Consider the following 19759-nt stretch of genomic DNA (forward strand, 5'->3'; position numbering starts at 1 on the left):
TGAACTAGAGGACTCCAACTACACTCTTACATGACAAAGATGTAAAGGAGACATACATACATGCTTTCACTTTTTTCCTTTAAGTTTCTTAACAGTACTTAATAGAATATTAGAAGTAACAGTGTAGAGATTCCTTAAAAAACTGGAAATAGAACTGCCATACGACCCAGCAATCCCACTGCTGGGCATACACACCAAGGAAACCAGAATTGAAAGAGACACATGTACCCCAATGTTCATCACAGCACTGCTTACAATAGCCAGGACATGGAAGCAACCTAGATGTCTATTGGCAGATGAATGAATAAGCAAGTTGTGGTACATATAGATGCCCATCAGCAGATGAATGGATAAGGAAGTTGTGGTACATACACGCAATGGAGTATTACTCAGCTACTAAAAAGAATGCATTTGAATCAGTTCTAATGTGGTGTATGAAACTGGAGCCTATTATACAAAGTGAAGTAAGTCAGAAAGAGAAACACCAATACAGCATATTAATGCATATATATGGAATTTAGAAAGATGGTAATGATGACCCTATATGTGAGACAGCAAAAGAGGCACAGATGTAAAGAACAGACTTTTGGACTCTGTGGGAGAAGGCGAGGGTGGGATGATTTGAGAGAATAGCATTGAAGTATATTATCACATGTGAAATAGATCGCCAGTCCAGGTTCGATGCATGAGACAGGGTGCTCAGGGCTGGTGCACTGGGATGACCCTGAGGGATGGGATGGGAGGGAGGTGGGAAGGGGGTTCAGGATGTGTTCAGGACACAGGTACACCCGTGGCTGATTCATGTCAATGTATGACAAAAACCACTACAGTATTGTAAAGTAATGAGCCTCCAATGAAAATAAATTAATTTTAAAAAATAAAAATAAATAAAAAAGAAGTAACTAGAATACAACCAACATCCTTATTGTACAGAAGAAAAAGTTGAGAGCTAAAGAGATATATAATTTCCCCTAAGTGATGCAGAAGATAAAAAGGCAGACCTTTTTAGACCTCCAAACTGCTGGTCCAGTAAATGCTCAGTTTCCCAGTAACTACACCATTCAAAATTTATGAGGTTTCTAAATGATATATTAAATTTGATTTTGGCTACCACTTACCTTAATGGCAAACTGTAAGGAAACAATGTTCTAATTTTCTGTAAGGAGATAAAATCTTAAAACCATTCATATTTTACTTACATTTAAATGCTTTGAACTAAAGTACTTCATTCATTATTAAGAAGAAACAACTATTATACGCGCAGCACTCAGTTAGCTCCTGCTATTTATTTTCAAAATGGTCAAAACAAAATGATGACTAAATTCTATACAACTTTAAACATATACCACAGTGGCAGGTGCAACCGCTACCATTTTACTTCCCTCTGTAGCACTCTACCACTACTCTACTATCTGGATCAACTTCCTATTACTCCTTTATTTCACTGCTTCCAAGTAGTTCATTCTTCCCTTTCAGCATCTTTCTAAAAACCAAAATTTATCTCATAATCATTAGTGTGTCACAGTTTAAATGGCCATATTTTTTCCCTTCTGAGTGCTGCATAAAATAATGGTGTATCTTACAATCTATCATATCTTAGCTTTGGAGAAATATAATCCCTGCTATTTTAAGTTTTTAGTTTCAGTTACTGTGACTGTTTGGGAGAAGTGAAACTTTCTTTGTAGGATTTTGCCCTGGCGACTCTGTTTTTAGTTTTAAAACTGAACAAACAAAACAAACTTGTGGTTACCAAAGGGGATGGGGAGGTGGTAAATTAAGAGTTTAGGATTAACATATATGTACCACTAAATATAAAACAGGTATAGCACAGGAAACTACACTCAATATCTTATAACAACCTATAATGGGGAAGAATCTGAAAAAGAAAATATATATAATATATATATATATCTATCACTTTACTGTACACTTTAAACACAACATTGTAACCTAACACTTCAGTTAAAAAAAAAATTCAGGATTCCTCCCCTTTCATTCTCCCACTACACACACACAAATCTGCAAAAAACTATTATTTCCTTATACCATTTATCATTAGACATTGCTCCAGAACTGAGAAGCCACCTTTGACACCTCTCATTCCATGCCACCTCTCCAGCCCCTCAAATATATAATCACTAGGAACTAACTTAATCTCAGAAAGATCTCTTAGACCTATCCCTTTACTTCTGCCACCACCTTTCTATTCCAAGCTCCACTGTCTCTTGCCTGGGCAATTTCAAGAGTCCCCCTAAATGGTCTCCCTGTATCTATTTTTTGTCCCCTGTAAGGGGCTTCCCTAGTAGCTCAGACGGTAAAGCGTCCGCCTGCAATGCAGGAGACCCAGGTTCGATTCCTGGGTCAGGAAGATCCCCTGGAGAAGGAAACGGCAACCCACTCCAGTATTCTTGCCTGGAGAATCCCTGGACAGAGCAGCCTGGTAGGCTACAGTTCATGGGGTCTCAAAGAGTCAGATCTGACTGAGCGACTAACACACATAATGTCTTTCCCACAGTGATACCTACTGATTTTTCCTTAACATGGCCCTCCAGACCTTCCAAGGTCTGTGCCACCTTCTATCTAGTCTTTGAGGTCAAGAGCCTTGGCCTCAAGAAATTATGTTCTCTCCTATCATAAGGCCACCGAACATGTTATTGCTCAAAAGTGCTCTCTAAATATATTTTAACCTTCAAATCTCTGTTCAAAGTACATTTTCTCATGGAAACCTTCCCTGATCCTGTGACTAGGTCTCTCTCATACTACATTACTTTCCTATTGCAATTAACTTCTGTGAACTTCCTGATGTTCAAGTTGGTTTTAGAAAAGGCAGAGGAACCAGAGATCAAATTGTCAACATCCGCAGGATCATGGAAAAAGCAATAGAGTTCCAGAAAAACATCTATTTCTGCTTTATTTACTATGCCACAATAAACTGTGGAAAATTCTGAAAGAGATGGGAATACCAGACCACCTGATCTGCTCTTGAGAAATCTGTATGCAGATCAGGAAGCAACAGTTAGAACTGGACATGGAACAACAGACTGGTTCCAAATAGGAAAAGGAGTTCGTCAAGACTGTATATTGTCACCCTGTTTATTTAACTTCTATGCAGAGTACATCATGAGAAATGCTGGGCTGGAAGAAACACAAGCTGGAATCAAGATTGCTGGGAGAAATATCAATAACCTCAGATATGCAGATGACACCACCCTTATGGCAGACAGTGAAGAGAAACTAAAAAGCCTCTTGATGAAAGTGAAAGAGGAGAGTGAAAAAGTTGGCTTAAAGCTCAACACTCAGAAAACGAAGATCATGGCATCTGGTCCCATCACTTCATGGGAAATAGATGGGGAAACAGTGGAAACAGTGTCAGACTTTATTTTTTGGGGCTCCAAAATCACTGCAGATGGTGACTACAGCCATGAAATTAAAAGACGCTTGCTCCTTGGAAGGAAAGTTATGACCAACCTAGATAGCATATTCAAAAGCAGAGACATTACTTTGCCAACAAAGGTCCGTCTAGTCAAGGCTTTGGTTTTTCCAGTGGTCATGTATGGATGTGAGAGTTGGACTGTGAAGAAGGCTGGGCGCCGAAGAATTGATGCTTTTGAACTGTGGTGTTGGAGAAGACTCTTGAGAGTCCCTTGGACTGCAAGGAGATCCAACCAGTCCATTCTAAAGGAGATCAGCCCTGGGATTTCTTTGGAAGGAATGATGCTAAAGCTGAAACTCCAGTACTTTGGCCACCTCATGGGAAGAGTTGACTCATTGGAAAAGACTCTGACGCTGGGAGGGATTAGGGGCAAGAGCAGAAGGGGACAACAGAGGATGAGATGGCTGGATGGCATCACTGACTCTATGGACGTGAGTCTGAGTGAACTCTGGGAGTTGGTGATGGACAGGGAGGCCTGGCGTGCTGTGATTCATGGGGTCAAAAAGAGTCAGACACGACTGAGTGACTGATCTGATCTGATTGCAATTAACACAACGATAATTTTATGTGTTGTCATGGATTAATGACTGCCTTCTATTCTTGCCTTTAACATCTATGAGAGCACTGAACTGAACTCCCAGCACCAAACAAAGCACCTGCATAGACCTGGGGCTCAACTATTTGTTAAACATACAAATATTTGTCTAAAAAACTATAACTCAAAATTTCTCAGATTTCCTCCATTCAGCATTTTACTAATCTTGATCAATATTAACATCCAAATCAGTGTTTGGTCTTTACTTTCTTGCCTCTATACTATGAAAGCAAAGGCTAAAAATTGGCATAAATTTCATTTAAAATGTCTTCTAGTAATTGTTCCATTTACTTCTTAAAACTCCATTTAGAAATTGGTTGTCCTAAAATTATAGCAGTGTGTTCTTTAACAAAAATTGGAAAATTCTGATGCATTCTGCTTATGTTTTGAAATCTTAACTTTAATCTACTATTCTTAGAAAATCAATTGTCAAATGTTGACTAAGTATTAACCACGAAGAGCTGCAGATAGTAATCTCTTTAAACTGCAACAACTGATACTATGCTGGAAGTATGATTACATGTTAATTCACATATATGGGAGGAAAAAAGCATGCATACGAACATGCCAAACAGTACCTGTCAGAATACACTTACACAAAAATCACAGGAAAAAAAAATGTGATAAGGGAATCTTAAGGTTGGATCAGAAAACTTCCTTTTCTATGCTTAATGCCTAAACGTCCAAGTAAACAGTATAAACTTTCCTCCGAATATGCAACATCCTTACATGCATCTTCTTCAACTGCTTGATCAACTGATGTAATAAACCAAACATTCAGTTATATTGTGCTTCTCAGTAGGCTTTGAGAGGAGCCACATCTGCCCTGTTCACCAAGTTATCTTTAGCCTTTGGCACAAGCGGGTCTTGAATGAAGATTTACTGAAAAAATACATGAAAACAGAATAGGAAGTTTGTTGAAGCTACTCTGAATGCTTGATCTCTCTCTCTCTTCAATTCCATTATGCATTATCTTGTTCTATTAGCAATTACAAAAGTGCCACAATTAACAGATGATATATTGAGTTAAAGAAAGAGTACTCATAAGGAATATAAAATACTAAAAGGCAAAAGAAATGGAAAGGAAGGGGAAAACAGCTCATGTGCACACTGCTATATTTAAAATGGATAACCAACAAGGACCTACTGTATAGCCATGGAACTCTGCTCAATGTTATGTGCCAGCCTGGGCGGTTTGGGGGAGAATGGATACATGTATATGCATGACTGAGTCCCTTTGCTGTTCACCTGAAACTACCACAGCGTTGTTAATCGGTTACACACCAATACAAAATAAAAGTTTAAAGTTTGAAAAAACAAAAGTTTAAAGTTTTGGAAAAAAGAGTTCTCTGTTAAAACTGGTAATTAATGAAAAGTTGCACTTTACAGCACTTTGATTTTAAATGGAATTAAAAGAGTCTTCACAGATTTATCCTTGTCTTAGCTTCCTTCTTTTCCCAAACAAACTTGCAAATAAATGCCCAAGAGATTCTATCAAAATCAGAAACCAAAGATTCACTTTACTATATACAGATTAGTCTCAGGGGGAAAAAGTAACAAACAAGCTAAATTTACCTGTATTTGGTAGGGCATAGGGCATATTTTAATTTATTTATTTATTTGGAGGATAATTACTTTACAATATCGTGGTGGTTTTTGCCATACATCGCCATGAATCAGCCACAGGTGCATGTGTCCCCCCATCCTGAACCGTCCCCTCCCCCTCTCTCCCACCCCATCCCTCTGGGTTGTCCCAGTGCACTGGCCTGAGTGCCCTGCTTCATGCATCGAACTTGCACTGGTCCTCTATTTCACATATGGTAACATACATGTTTCAATGCTATTCTCTCAAATCACCCCATCCTCACCTTCTCCCGCATAGTCCAAAAGTCTGCTCTTTACATCTGTGTGTCTTTTGCTGTCCTGCATATAGGATCATCATTACCGTCTTTCTAAATTCCATGTATATGCATTAATATACTATTGGTGCTTCTCTTTCTGACTTACTTCACTCTGTATAATAGGCTCCAGTTTTCATCCACCTCATTAGAACTGATTCAAATGTGTTCTGTTTTTTTTTAATAGCTGAGTAATTCCATTGTGTATATGTACCACAACTTCCTTATTCATTTGTCTGCCGATGGACATCTAGGTTGCTTCCGTGTCTTAGATATTGTAAACAATGCTGAAATGAACATTGCGGTATATACGTCTCTTTCAATTCTGGTTTCCTCGGTGTGTATGCCCAGCAGTGGGATTGCTGGGTCACAAAAGGGCACAGGGCATATTGACAGGTTTTTCTGCCATATACAGATTTTTTTTTAGAGTGAAGCATTTTTGTATGTAACATGCTTAGGATCACTGCAAAAGAATTTAGGACAAGTCTGTACTTCTCTACTTAAAGAACAAAAGGAAACAAAAACTAAGTAACAAAGTTCAACTGAGGGCTTTTCCTGGTGGCTTAGTGGTAAAGAAGCTGCTTCCCAATTCAGGAGACACTGGTTCCATCCCTGATCCAGGAAGATCCCACAGGCCAAGGAGCAACGAAGCCCGCCACAACTACCGAGCCTGTGCTCTAGAGCCTGGGAGCTGCAACTACGGAAGGCCCAGTGCTCTTCTCTTGTTGTGCTCTGCAACAGGAAAAGCCACCGCAACGAGACACCGTACGCCGCAAATAGACAGCAGCCACTACTCATCACAACTAAGGCAAAGCCCGTGCAGCAATTAAGAACCAGCACAGCCAAATACAATTAAATAAATAATCTTTTAAAAAGAAGTTCAACTGAAGTACTTATGACTTTTTTGAAGCTTAATTTTAAGAACGGAATGTCTTTCCCTACATTTACTTATACATTTTCAAAATTTTGCTGTGTACCTAAGAGGAAGGTACATTTGCTAAATTACTGTGACAAGTAAACCAATATAAGCAACTGTAAAAGAATATTTTTGAAGAGCACAAATGAAACCCAGAGATAACAAATAGAAAAATTACTTAACTTGGAAAATGCAGTCTTTTTTTTAACTACTTAAATCCAAAAGTATCACACTTAATCCTTAATAATATTTATAAGTTAGTAAGAAGACTGCCACTTTCAAATGAAAAAAAAAAGGGACGGGGAGGGGGGGAGTCAAGCCAAAATTCCCATTTACAGTATCACATATGAAAGATGAAATACAATGATATATGCCAGGCACACAGTAAACACTACAGGAAGCTTTTTTTCAATCAGAAAGAGGAAGCAAGGTTTTAGTTTTCACTTCAAAAATCTTATTTTCTGACTTTCTTTAAATGTCACTTAAATTGATTTAATTTTAAAGAATTGCTTAGTCTTTAAGATTGAGCAAAAAGCTAATTGGATAAGCAGAAAATCTAAATTTTAGTACACTTATATTAATACATGAAGCTTGAAAAAACTGATTTTAAATGTATTAAGGCCAACACCAGTATTCAAAAATAACAGGATTCTTCAGATTTACTAATCTGACCACCCTATTCTGAGGGAAGAAAAAAAAAAACATCTTTTGAGATACAGGATTCTAATTTTACAATTTTGGTTTTTGTTTTTCATCGGAGCCTTTCAAACGTTTCCCAACACCACTTACCTTATCACATGCATTGCTATTCTGCTTCTAACACTTAACTAGGTAACAACAAACTTACAGAAAACTGTCAAAAACTGCCGGGTTTGGGGGGATGAGGGATTGTTTTTACTACTTCTGTTAAGGCCGAAGAGATCTGAAAGGTGGAGAGAGATGCCAGAGCAAGAAACTCCAGGGAGTAAGGGGATTGGAGAAGATGCAGTTGTCTGGAAGTGAACGTTTGTCAGAAGGGCAACGTGCTCCTTTTCAAAAACATTTTGGAAATTGCAAACGGAGATCAGCTTCCCTATCCAAGCCCATCAGCTATCAGAATCCCTACTCCCTCATCCAACAGTCACGTTGGCGGATGCTGGAGAAAAAGACGTCTGTCCCTCGCGGGATCCCTCCAATGACTCAAGTTAACCTTCGTCTAGCCGGGCAGCGAGGCCGCCAGGCGTAACCCACGAAAGGCGAGAGGAAAAGTGAACCCAGTGGCAAACGCTGGAGCTCCCGCGCTGACACAGCGCCGACTCATACATAACCCACCTCCGCAAGGCAGCCGGATGGCCGTGGCGTGACGCCGCCGACCGGTTCTCCGTACTGACAAGTGTCCCCAAGCCTTCGCCTTTCAGTATTTACCATTCCCCGACCCTCCATCTCCATCCCATTCATTCGAGGAACAAAAAAAAATCATAATAAAGTGAGCGGCTGTGCTTGGAGGCAAGGAGGGCGGACAGGCCATCCCCGGGAAGAGACCGGGAGGAGACAGGCGGCGGAAGGCTGCTGGCGCCGTTCTTCCGGGCCGGGGAAGGTTCAGCCCTCTAGGCCGCGGATCCGGGGCCTCGCGTAGTCCAGAGGGGCCGAGCAGAGGTGCGGCCGGGAGCCGGCGTTCCTACTCACCAAATCTGGAACTTGAGCAGAGGCCCCGTGGCGTACTGCATCTTTAATCTCTTGCCAGGCACGCCGCCCAAGTTGGCCGAGGCATCGCTCCGGACCACGGCCGACGCCGCCACCAGCAGAAGTAGCAGAAGCCTCATCTTAAACGAGCCAGCCCCTTCGACCGCCCTCACACTGAGACCGCAGGCAGCCCGAAACGGAGCCGGTGCTGGGAACTGATCCCCACCGCGCAAACGCGATCCGCCAAGGTCGACGAGGGAAGCAGCAATGCGCATGCGCATCCCGGCGCCCGCGCAGGCTGTGAGAGGGAGAGCTGACCCATTTTACTGTCCTGACCCACCATGTTGGGTGCGCGGGAGACTCTGGGATGGAATGAGAGGAGTAGGGAGGGACCTACTGCCGGTGGGACGTCAGAGGAGCCTGTTAATGAAAGCTCGTGACACAACTGAATTCTGCATACAATTTAATTCAGACATTTATCTCCCCGAGACGTTTAAAAACACGTGTTTAACAGTCTTGATTCAGGTGTGGGAGCTAAAAGAGAAAGCCCCTGCCTTCCGAACGGAGAAGGAAATGGCAACTCTGTCCAGTATTCTTGCCTGGAGAATCCTGTGGACGGAGGTGCCTGGTGGGCTTCCATCTATGGGGTCGCACAGAGTCGGACACTACTGAAGCAACTTAGCAGTAGCAGCTGCCTTCCGAACAAGAATGCTTCACTCCTTCTGGCCGCGTGCTATGGCCTTTTGTTTGAATTTCCTTGCAATATTGCTCTTTCCTAAAGGAATCTTTCAAAAAGAAAAAAAAAGACCTTTGGAAAACTTAAATCATATAGTGGTTTTAGTTGCTAAGTCGTGTCCCACTCTTGTGATCCCATGGACTGTAGCTCAACAGGCTTCTCTGTCCATGCGATTTCCTAGGCAAGAATACTGGAGTGGGTTGCCATTTTCTTCTCCAGGGGATCTTCCCAATCCAGGGATTGAACCCTGGTCTCTTGCAGGCAGGGGTTCTTTACCAAGTGAGCTACCAGGGAATTCCCAAAATCATATAGAAGAACAGAATAATTACCTTACTCATTAACGACCGTTAACAATTACTGGCATTTTGACAGTCTTAATTGTCTGTAGTACAGCTCTAACTGCTTTTCCCAAAGGGAAGATAGTCGGAGACAAATAACTTCATCTATAGATTTTTAAGGGTGTATATCTAAAAAATAACCAGCTGGGGGAGAGGGGAGCAGGAACTGATCACGATACCATTATCCCACTGTAAAAAATGAATTATTGCTTAATACCAAAATATCCCAAGAGCTTCCCTGGTGGCTCACAGGTTAAAGCGTCTGCCTGCAATGCAGGAGATCTGGGTTCGATCTCTGGGTCGGGAAGATCCCCTGGAGAAGGAAATGGCAACCCATTCCAGTATTCTTGCCTGGAGAATCCCATGGACAGAGGAGCCTGGTAAGGTAGTGTCCATGGGGTTGCAAAGAGTCAGCATGACTGAGCGACTTCACTTTCACTTTGACAAAATATCCACTGTTCACATTTCTCCTGTCTTAGTATTTATTTTTATTGTTAATTTTTCAAATTGTTACTGAACCAAATGGGTCTGCTCACTCCAAGCTACTAACAGTGGACTGTAGTGAAGGAAAATGCAGCATTTACTATAAACGGGCCAATACAAGGGGGATGAGTGCTTTGTGCCTAAAATCTTGAAATCTTCGATGGTTGTGGGGGATAGCTTTATAGGCAAAATTTGGGGTGAAACCTCAGGGTGGGTGGCTTTCTTTTGATTGGTTGGTGGTGAGGTAACAGGGTGGTGTACCAGGAATCTTGGGCTCAGGCTTAAATTACCATCCTCCACCTGAGTAGGGGCCTTGTAGTCTCTGCCTATTTCCCAAGACCACACAGTTGTGGCTGCACAGATTCTTTTCTTTTTTTTTCTTGGCTGCGTCCAGTCTTAGTGCTGGCACTTGGGATCTTCACTGCGTCGTGTAGGATCTTTCAATGCATCTCAAGGACTCTCCAGTTGTCACACAACAGCTCAGCAATTGTGGCGTTCTAGTATAGCTGGCCTAAGGCATGCAGGATCATAGTTCTCTGCATTGCAAGGTGCATTCTTAACCACTGGACCACCACCTTGCATTATTTCTTGACTGCACTTCTCTGGTTTCTGCATTCTCTAACTTCCCTGACAGCAACCTTTTGAATCTGCTCTTTGGAACTCAGGGAATGTCAAAGAGGCTAAATGAAGCCTACTTTCTGCAACCAAGAAGTTGGGGACACGAAAAGGACTAAAATCAAAAGCAAAATAAAAAATAATCCATTGCCATTGGTTGATATCTGTTTTAGGTCCCGTCACAGAAAACCTTAAGGTCAAGATTACACCAGGAATTTGTAAAGTTTCATTTATTATTCAATGCAGCACACACTGCAGGAAATCAAGGAGAGTCTCAGTAAGAGGGTTTTAGGAAAATTATTATAGTATCTGGGCTTCAGATGATTTGGAGAAGAGTATTGGGAATACCAATGGAAAATTTGGCCATATTTTTGAAAAATAAAGCCTCAAAATTAATAAATTTTAGTCATTTTGAATCATTTAGCCCAGATATCATAATTAATGAAATGCATCAGGTATGAGTTCTCAGTTCAGTTCAGTCGCTCAGTCATGTCCGACTCTTTGCGACCCCATGAATCGCAGCACGCCAGGCCTCCCTGTCCATCACCAACTCCCGGAGTTCACCCAGACTCACGTCCATCGAATCAGTGATGCCATCCAGCCATCTCATCCTCTGTCATCCCCTTCTCCTCCTGCCCCCAATCCCTCCCAGCATCAGAGGCTTTTCCAGTGAGTCAACTCTTCCCATGAGGTGGCCAAAGTACTGGAGTTTCAGCTTCAGCATCATTCCTTCCAAAGAAATCCCAGGGCTGATCTCCTTCAGAATGGACTGGTTGGATCTCCTTGCAGTCCAAGGGACTCTCAAGAGTCTTCTCCAACACCACAGTTCAAAAGCATCAATTCTTCAGCGCTCAGCCTTCTTCACAGTCCAACTCTCACATCCATACTGACCACTGGAAAAATCATAACCTTGACTAGACGGACCTTTGTTGGCAAAGTAATGTCTCTGCTTTTGAATATGCTATCTAGGTTGGTCATAACTTTCCTTCCAAGAAGGAAGCATCTTTTAATTTCATGGCTGCAGTCACCATCTGCAGTGATTTTGGAGCCCCAAAAAATAAAGTCTGACACTGTTTCCACTGTTTCCCCATCTATTTCCCATGAAGTGATGGGACTGGATGCCATGATCTTCGTTTTCTGAATGTTGAGCTTTAAGCCAACATTTTCACCCTCCTCTTTCACTTTCATCAAGAGGCCTTTTAGTTCCTCTTCACTTTCTGCCATAAGGGTGGTGTCATCTGCATATCTGAGGTTATTGATATTTCTCCCGGCAATCTTGATTCCAGCTTGTGCTTCTTCCAGCCCAGCGTTTCTCATGATGTACTCTGCATAGAAGTTAAATAAACAGGGTGACAATATACAGCCTTGACGTACTCCTTTTCCTATTTGGAACCGGTCTGTTGTTCCATGTCCAGTTCTAACTGTTGCTTCCTGACCTGCATACAAATTTCTCAAGAGGCAGATCAGGTGGTCTGGTATTCCCATCTCTTTCAGAATTTTCCACAGTTTATTGTGATCCACACAGTCAAAGGCTTTGGCATAGTCAATAAAGCAGAAATAGATGTTTTTCTGGAACTCTCTTGCTCTTTCTATGATCCAGCGGATATTGGCAATTTGATCTCTGGTTCCTCTGCCTTTCTAGTTCTCAATAAATGTGTATGTCCATGAGTCAGATATCCAAGCTGGATTTAGAAAACACAGAGGAACCAGAGATCAAATTGGCAACATCTGCTGGACTGTAGAAAAAGCAAGGGAATTCCAAAAAATAGCTTCTTCATTACCTATGCTAAAGCCTTTGACTGTGTGGATCACAATAGAGTAGAGAAAATTCTTAAAGAGATGGGAATACCAGACCACCTTACCTGTCTCCTGAGAAGCCAGTATGCAGGAAAAGAAGCAACAGTTAGAACCAGACATGGTACAATGGACCGATTCAAAATCAAGAAAGGAGTATGTCAAGACTACATATCGTCACCCTGCTTATTTGACTTCTATGCAGAGTGCATAATGCAAAATGCTGGGCTGGATGACTCACAAGCTGGAATCAAGATTTCCAATCAACAATCTCAGATATGCAAATTATACCACTTGAATGGCAGAAAGCAAAGAGGAACCTAAAGAACCTCTTGATAAGGGTGAGAGTGAAAAAGCTGGCGTAAAACTCAACATTCAAAAATCTAAGATCATGGCATCTGGTCCCATCACTTTATGGCAAATAGATGGGGAAAAAGTGGAAACAATGATTTTCTTTTCTTGGGCTCCAAAATCACTGTGGATGGTGATTGCAGCCATGAAATTAAAAGATACTTACTCCTTGGCAGGAAAATTATAACCAACCTAGACAGCATATTAAAAAGCAGAGACATTATTTTGCCAACAAAGGTCCATCTAGTCAAGGCTATGGTTTGTCCAGTAGTCATGAATGGATGTGAGAGTTGGACTATAAAGAAAGCTGAGCACCGAAGGATTGATAGTTTTAAACTGTGGTGTTGGATAAGACTCTTAAGAGTCCCTTGGACTGCAAGGAGATCCAACCAGTACATCCTAAAGGAGGTCAGTCCTGGGTGTTCATTGGAGGGACTGATGTTGAAGCTGAAACTCCAATACTTTGGCCACCTGATGCAAAGAGCTGACTCATTGGAAAAGATCCTGATGCTGGAAAAGATTGAGGGCAGGAGGAGAAGGAGGTGACAGAGGATGAGATGGCTGGATGGCATCACTGACTCAATGGACATGAGTTTGAAAAAACTCTGGGAGATAGTGAAGGACAAAGGAAGCCTGGTGTGCCTCAGTTCAGGGGTTGCAAATAGTCAGACACGACCTAGTGACTGAACAACAACAGTTTCTCATATCCAACAGTTTGAATGAAACACATGATTAAAAATTGTTTTTTAAGAATGTAGTGAAAGTCTGAAAACATTTCTGAATAGTTATTTCGGTTCACTCTGACTAAAACAAGTCATACATCTTAGTGAGACAGGAAGAGGGCAGGGCACAATCTTTCATCAACAATTTTAAAATATAATTAAAAAAAAAAATTCCCTGGTGGCTCAGTGGTAAGGATCCACCAGCCAATGCAGGAGATGTGAGTTCAATCCTGGGTCAAGAAGACCCGTTGGAGAAGGAAATAGCAACACACTCCAGCAATCTTCCCTGGGAAATCACATAGACAGGGAATACTGCTGGGCTACAGTCCATGGGGTCGCAAAAGGGTCACAACTTAGTGACTAAACAGCAACAAAAATTTTTAAAAGGTATCTTTTACAAATACTTCCTAGAATAAATCTAAAATGAAATGTGCAAAACTTTTACAAAGAAAAATAAAAAACTTTCTATTTACTCTTCAAGGCCAATTCACTGTTCAGTGACGTTTGCCCTTAACCCTTCCTGCACTATACCCCTGAGGCACGCAGCTCTGACCTCCTACCTAGTCATTATGCATCATTGTAATCAGTTATTACTCTGTCAGACTCTTCTGTTTTTAGCCGGGATTGGCAAGGGCAAGAACTGTCATCAGTCCTTGTAGTCCAGGTAACTATGGACTTCTTGAAATAGTAACAGTGAGAATAAAATGAGAACAAATAATATCAACTACTATCTATTGAGTGCCTGGGGCTTTATCTTTATTATTTTTTATTTATTAATTCATTACTGACACAGCAAATAATGTTTGAATGTGTGTATGTCATGGATGGTAAAGATTTTAAATAGTGAGGAAGAAAAGAGAATGTAAATAAAAGCCAGGAGCAGGGTGGTTGCATGACTACAGTGCTGGAGAGGGCTTCATTAGGGAATGAATGGGAAACCAGAATGGAAATGTAGGTGGGGGGGATTGTGGAAGTTCTTGAATGCCAGGCTAAGCAGTTTAAATTTTTTTCCTATAAAAAAATGGGAGCTACTGAAGGTTGGCAGCATTATCAAAGCACTAAGGAAGACTGACGTAGTAACCGTGTGCATGCCTGAAGAAAGAAGTGTCTAAAGGTAGGAAGTCACATACAACATGAAGACGCAGACAATCATTATAAACAACTTTGACATAGCACAGAAACAGGGCACAAGGGGGACTTCCCTGGTGGTTCAATGGTTGAGAATCCCCCTTGCAGTGTTGCTGTTGTTCAGTTGTTAAGTCATGTCCAACTCTTTGTGACCCCATGGACTGCAGCATGCCAGGCCTTCCTGTCCCTCACTATCTCCCAGAGTTTGCCCAAGTTCATGTCCATTGAATCGCTGATGCTATCCAACCATCTCATCTTCATCCTTGCAATGTAGGGGACACAAACTCGATTCCTGGTCAGAGAACTAGGATACCACATGCCACAGGGCAACTAATTCCAAGCGCTGCAACAAAAGATCTCACGTGCAGCAGCTAAGACCCGAGGCAGCCAAATAGATAAATATTTTTAAAAAGAACAGGGCACAAGGAATAACTAGACTTGTGGGTTCTTGAGGAAAGACTTCTTAACAAAGGATCGCTATAGGATACAAAAATATTCCAAGTGGAAACAATAAGATGTGCAAAAGTAGGCTAATGGGAAATCTCATTTTTCACTGCTAGGGCTCAGACATGTGGGGTGTGGCTGGCAAGTAAACACATGTGGATTGTAGGTGGGGGTTGGGGGGACATTGAGTGAATCCTGGGAAATAAAGCATTTCAAGAGAATGAACCAGGGCTTCCCTGGTGGCTCAGTGGAAGAATCTGCCTGCCAGTGCAGAAGACACAGGTTTGATCCCTGATCCAGAAAGATCCACATGCTGTGCAGCAACTAAGCCCATGTGCCACAACTACTGAGCCTGTGCTCTAGAGCCCATGCTCCACAACAAGAGACGGTACTGCAATGAGAAGCCGTAGCACCTCAGCTAGACAGTAGCTCCCACTCTCTGCAACTAGAGAAAAACTAGTGCAGGAAGGAAGACCCAGCACAGCCAAAAATAAATAAATTTAAAAAGAGAGAGAGAGAACGAGCCAAACAACATAGAGCACAGGCAGCAACAGAGCACAGGTCTCTGGAGGAAAGATGGTTCCAACTCCAGCTCAGGAATACTGTCACTCAGATTGCATCCCCAAGCCAGCCTAACTCGATTCAAAAATAAGTTAATAGGTCTAAAAGTCTAAGAATGCAGCACTACATTGGAACCCCAGAAGCACTGGTGGCTCAGACAGTTTTTAACAACTCTCTCCCAAAAGAATATAATATAAAAAGGAGAGATATTCTCCATCTCACCAGGGTTACTACGTATAGTATGATGAAGCTCTAGCATCTTAGGATTGTGATATGCTAAATATGCACAAATGTTGAAAGCAACCTCAGGGCCTGGTGGAGCAGCAACAGGTGCCAGCAGGGGTTGGGGTCTTCAGCAAAGGTAGCACTCATCAGAAGACTTACGGGGCAAGTGGAGGCAGTGACAACACTTGATAAGAGTGAATTCATTTACTGACCATACAGCAGACATCCCCCAAAGCCTCCTAGACATACCTGGAAGTGGGGTGGGGGTGGCAGGCATAAGGAAAAGGAGAAACCTGAAATGCATTATTACGAAGTGCAAGAAGCCAGTCTGAAAAGGCGGCATACAGTATGATTCCAACTCTATGACATTCTGGAAAGGGCAAAACTATGGAGACAGTAAGGTCAGTGGCTGCCAGGGAGAGAGTGGGATGAATAGGTGGAGAACAGAGGATTTTCCAGTCAGAGAAACTGTTCTGTATGATTCTATAATGGTGGATATATGTTATTGCACCTGTGACCAAACCCATAGAATGTTCAACACCAAGAGTGAAACTTAATGTAAATTATGGACTTTGAGTGATTATGTGTCAAGGCATTCACCAGTTGTAACAAATGTACTACTGTGGTGGAAGATCACCTCAATTTTGCTGTGAACCCAAAACTCATCTAAAAAAAAATCTTCCCTTCCTCTGCAGCAGTCTTGTTAGAGTCAGCCACCACCTCTTCCTCCTCCAGGCAACAGGGGGATGTCCAGAAACAAAGTAAAGTCACTTCTTTTAGGTCAGAGGGAATTCGGTTTCTTACAGCTTCTATGCAGGGTTGGCATCATGGCTGCACAACCTGTGCAGGTGTACAGGGTCCAGCATGTAAAGACCCCGCGTACTTGGTTTAATGCTTTGCTGTTACCACTTTGAAATTCTTATTTTTTGAACAAGAACTCCCTATTTTCATTTTGCACTCCCCACCCCCCGACACCCACCCACTTCTATGTCTAAGGCTAATCACTTCTCTGCTCCGGTCAATACTATCAAAAACGAAATTCTCAAGTCTTTCATTGCCAGTGTTTAAATGCCAACGCATGCTTGAGTTTTGTTGTCCAAAGGTACTTTTTTCAACCAATAAGTATGCCTGAATTGTCTCCATTATATGACTGTGGGCTTGGAAGAGGAGGAACAAGCCCGAGATTCTGAACTCCTTAAGAGGGTACTATTCACCCCTGCTGGAAAGAAGAGGGGAAGGGACACAAAAGCAAAGCAGACTGGACACAATAAAAATGTCTCTGGTGATACCACAATTTTAGGATTTGACCTGTTTAGTTTCAACTGAACATAAACAAATAAACCAAACTGCCCAGAAGTAATTTTGCCTGAGAATGTGAATGCAAACAGCTCTGCTTTGCCAGAGCTTTTAAGACTTCAAAAATGCAGCTGAATTTTCTTCTAAAGGGAACTTAGTTCCTAAGAGAATTGGGGAGGCATTCCCAAGTCACATAGTGCCTCATTTGCAACTATTTCTGGGTTGCACACTGATTTCCTTTTCCAAGGGTGCCATCCCTCCCCAGGTCAAAAAAAAAACCAACCCGAGATGGCACCCTGATTGTGATGGCTCCGATCCAATTCCAGGCTCTCTTTGCTTCACTTCCCCTTTTCTCTCTTTCTCTGTCCATCTCATGTCTTTTTCTCTGAAATGGTCTTTTTCTCATTCCCTCCTGCATCCAGTTTTTGCTTAGTGATCTTAGGAAAAATCTCCTTTCTTTCCTTCTCTGTTTCATTGATAAACACTCAGTGACCTCAACTGTGGTAGAATTTGAGAATAGTAATAATTTAATTGAGAAAGAGAAGATAAGTTTATGTGTGTGGAACACAGAACCAGTATCTAAAGTGCAGAAAAATAACCAAAAGCATTTAGGAATCTCCTTAAAATTATTTTCTTCTTTTTCCATTACTTAAGTCTGCTTAAAAAAAAAAAGTTAGCATTCAAACTTACAAAAAGAATTCTCATTCTGTTTTCTTATATTGGCAATAATTTTTAAAAATTAACTTGTAAATAGCATTTTTGTTTTAATTAATACCCAGTTCTTCCATGTAAGGTTTTCGTGGGATAATCTCAGCACCAATAAGCACTTATTACCTCTATGGGAAAACATGCAAATTTTCATTTGTGAACATTTGACCTACAAATTCTTGAGACATGATTCATTTGCAGCCAATAGTTCCTGACAGAACTCAGGGATAAGGTAGGAATAAGTCTGATGGCAAGGAGCTAACAAGGGTTAATTCAAGGAGTTTGGCAATATAAAAGCAAAGAGCAGCAATACAGGTGATTATATTTGCAAGTTGCAGGGTGTAGGCTTATTTACCCTGTGGCATATGGTATCTCAGTCCCACGACAAGGAATCGAACCCGTGTCTCCTGCATTGGAAGGCGGATTCTTAACCACTGGACCACCAGGGAAATCCCTACATTCGCACCTTTTAAGTGAGTGAACATATTTTCCAGGTATGTTCTACGATTTCTAATTCCTTAATTTTCCAATATTCTGATCTTTGAAACCCTCTAGTGGCCATAACAGGAATTGCGTTTTGGGGGAAACCTGCATCAGCATATGTTCCTTGTTTTCTGATTTTTTTTCACTATGTGCTAAAGTGAGAAATATATTCAAGGGATTAGATCTGATAGACAGAATGCCTGAAGAACTATAGATGGAGGTTCGTGACATTGTACAGGAGGCAGAGGTCAAGACCATCTCCAAGAAAAAAAATGCAAAAAAGCAAAATGGTTGTCTGAGGAGGCCTTACGAACAGCTGTGAAAAGAAGAGAAGCTAAAGGCAAAGGAGAAAAAGAAAGATATACCCATTTGAGTGCAGAGTTCCAAAGAATAGCAAGGAGCGATAAGAAAGCCTTCCTCAGTGATCAGTGCAAAGAAAGAGGAAAACAACAGAATGGGAAAGATTAGCGATCTCTTCAAGAAAATTAGAGATACCAAGGGGACATTCATGCAAAGATGGGCTCAATAAAGAACAAAAACGGTGTGGACCTAACAGAAACAGAAGATATTAAGACGAGGTGGCAAGAATACACAGAAGAACTGTACAAAAAAGAGCTTCACGACCCAGAGAATCACGATGGTGTGATCACTCACCTAGAGCCAGACATCCTGAAATGTGAAGTCAAGTGGGCCTTAGGAAGCATCACTATGAAAAGCTACTGGAGGTGATGAAATTCCAATTGAGCTATTTCAAATCCAAAAAGATGATGCCGTGAAAGTGCTGCACTCAGTATGCCAGCAAATTTGGAAAACTCAGCAGTGGCCACAGGACTGGAAAAGGTCAGTTTTCATTCCACTCCCAAAGAAAGGCAATGCCAAAGAATGTTCAAACTACTGCACAACTGAATTCATCTCACATGCTAGTAAAATAATGCTCAAAATTCTCCAAGCAAGCTTCAACTGTATGTGAACCATGAACTTCCAGATGTTCAGGCTGGATTTAGAAAAGGCAAAGGAACCAGAGATCAAATTGCCAGTATCTGCCAGATTATCGAAAAAGCAAGAGAGTTCCAGAAAAACATCTATTTCTGCTTTATTGACTATGCCAAAGCCTTTGACTGTGTGGATCACAATAAACTGTGGAAAATTCTGAAGGAGATGGGAATACCTGATTCCCATCAAGATCGCCTGTTCTGCCTCTTGAGAAATCTATATGCAGGTCAGGAAGCAACAGTTAGAACTGGACATGGAATAACAGACTGGTTCCAAATAGGAAAAGGAGTACATCAAGGCTGTATATTGTCACCCTGCTTATTTAACTTATATGAAGAGTCCATCATGAGAAATGCTGGGCTAGATGAAGCACAAGCT

At 41.6% G+C, this 19759-nt stretch overlaps 1 protein-coding gene across 1 annotated transcript in view; it reads right to left on the minus strand.

Annotated features, from left to right (window-relative positions):
• The window catches only part of SELENOT (selenoprotein T), a 31834-nt gene extending 23067 nt beyond the window's left edge, over positions 1 to 8767 (minus strand). The window contains exon 1 of the mRNA XM_019960859.2: positions 8508 to 8767. Coding sequence (XP_019816418.2) covers positions 8508 to 8644 — 137 coding nt within the window. The 5' untranslated portion in view covers positions 8645 to 8767. The remainder of the gene's footprint in view (positions 1 to 8507) is intronic.
• Between the last annotated feature and the right edge of the window lie 10992 nt (positions 8768 to 19759).

This window comes from Bos indicus, chromosome 1 (assembly GCF_029378745.1).
Source record: "Bos indicus isolate NIAB-ARS_2022 breed Sahiwal x Tharparkar chromosome 1, NIAB-ARS_B.indTharparkar_mat_pri_1.0, whole genome shotgun sequence".
Lineage (NCBI taxonomy): Eukaryota > Metazoa > Chordata > Mammalia > Artiodactyla > Bovidae > Bos > Bos indicus.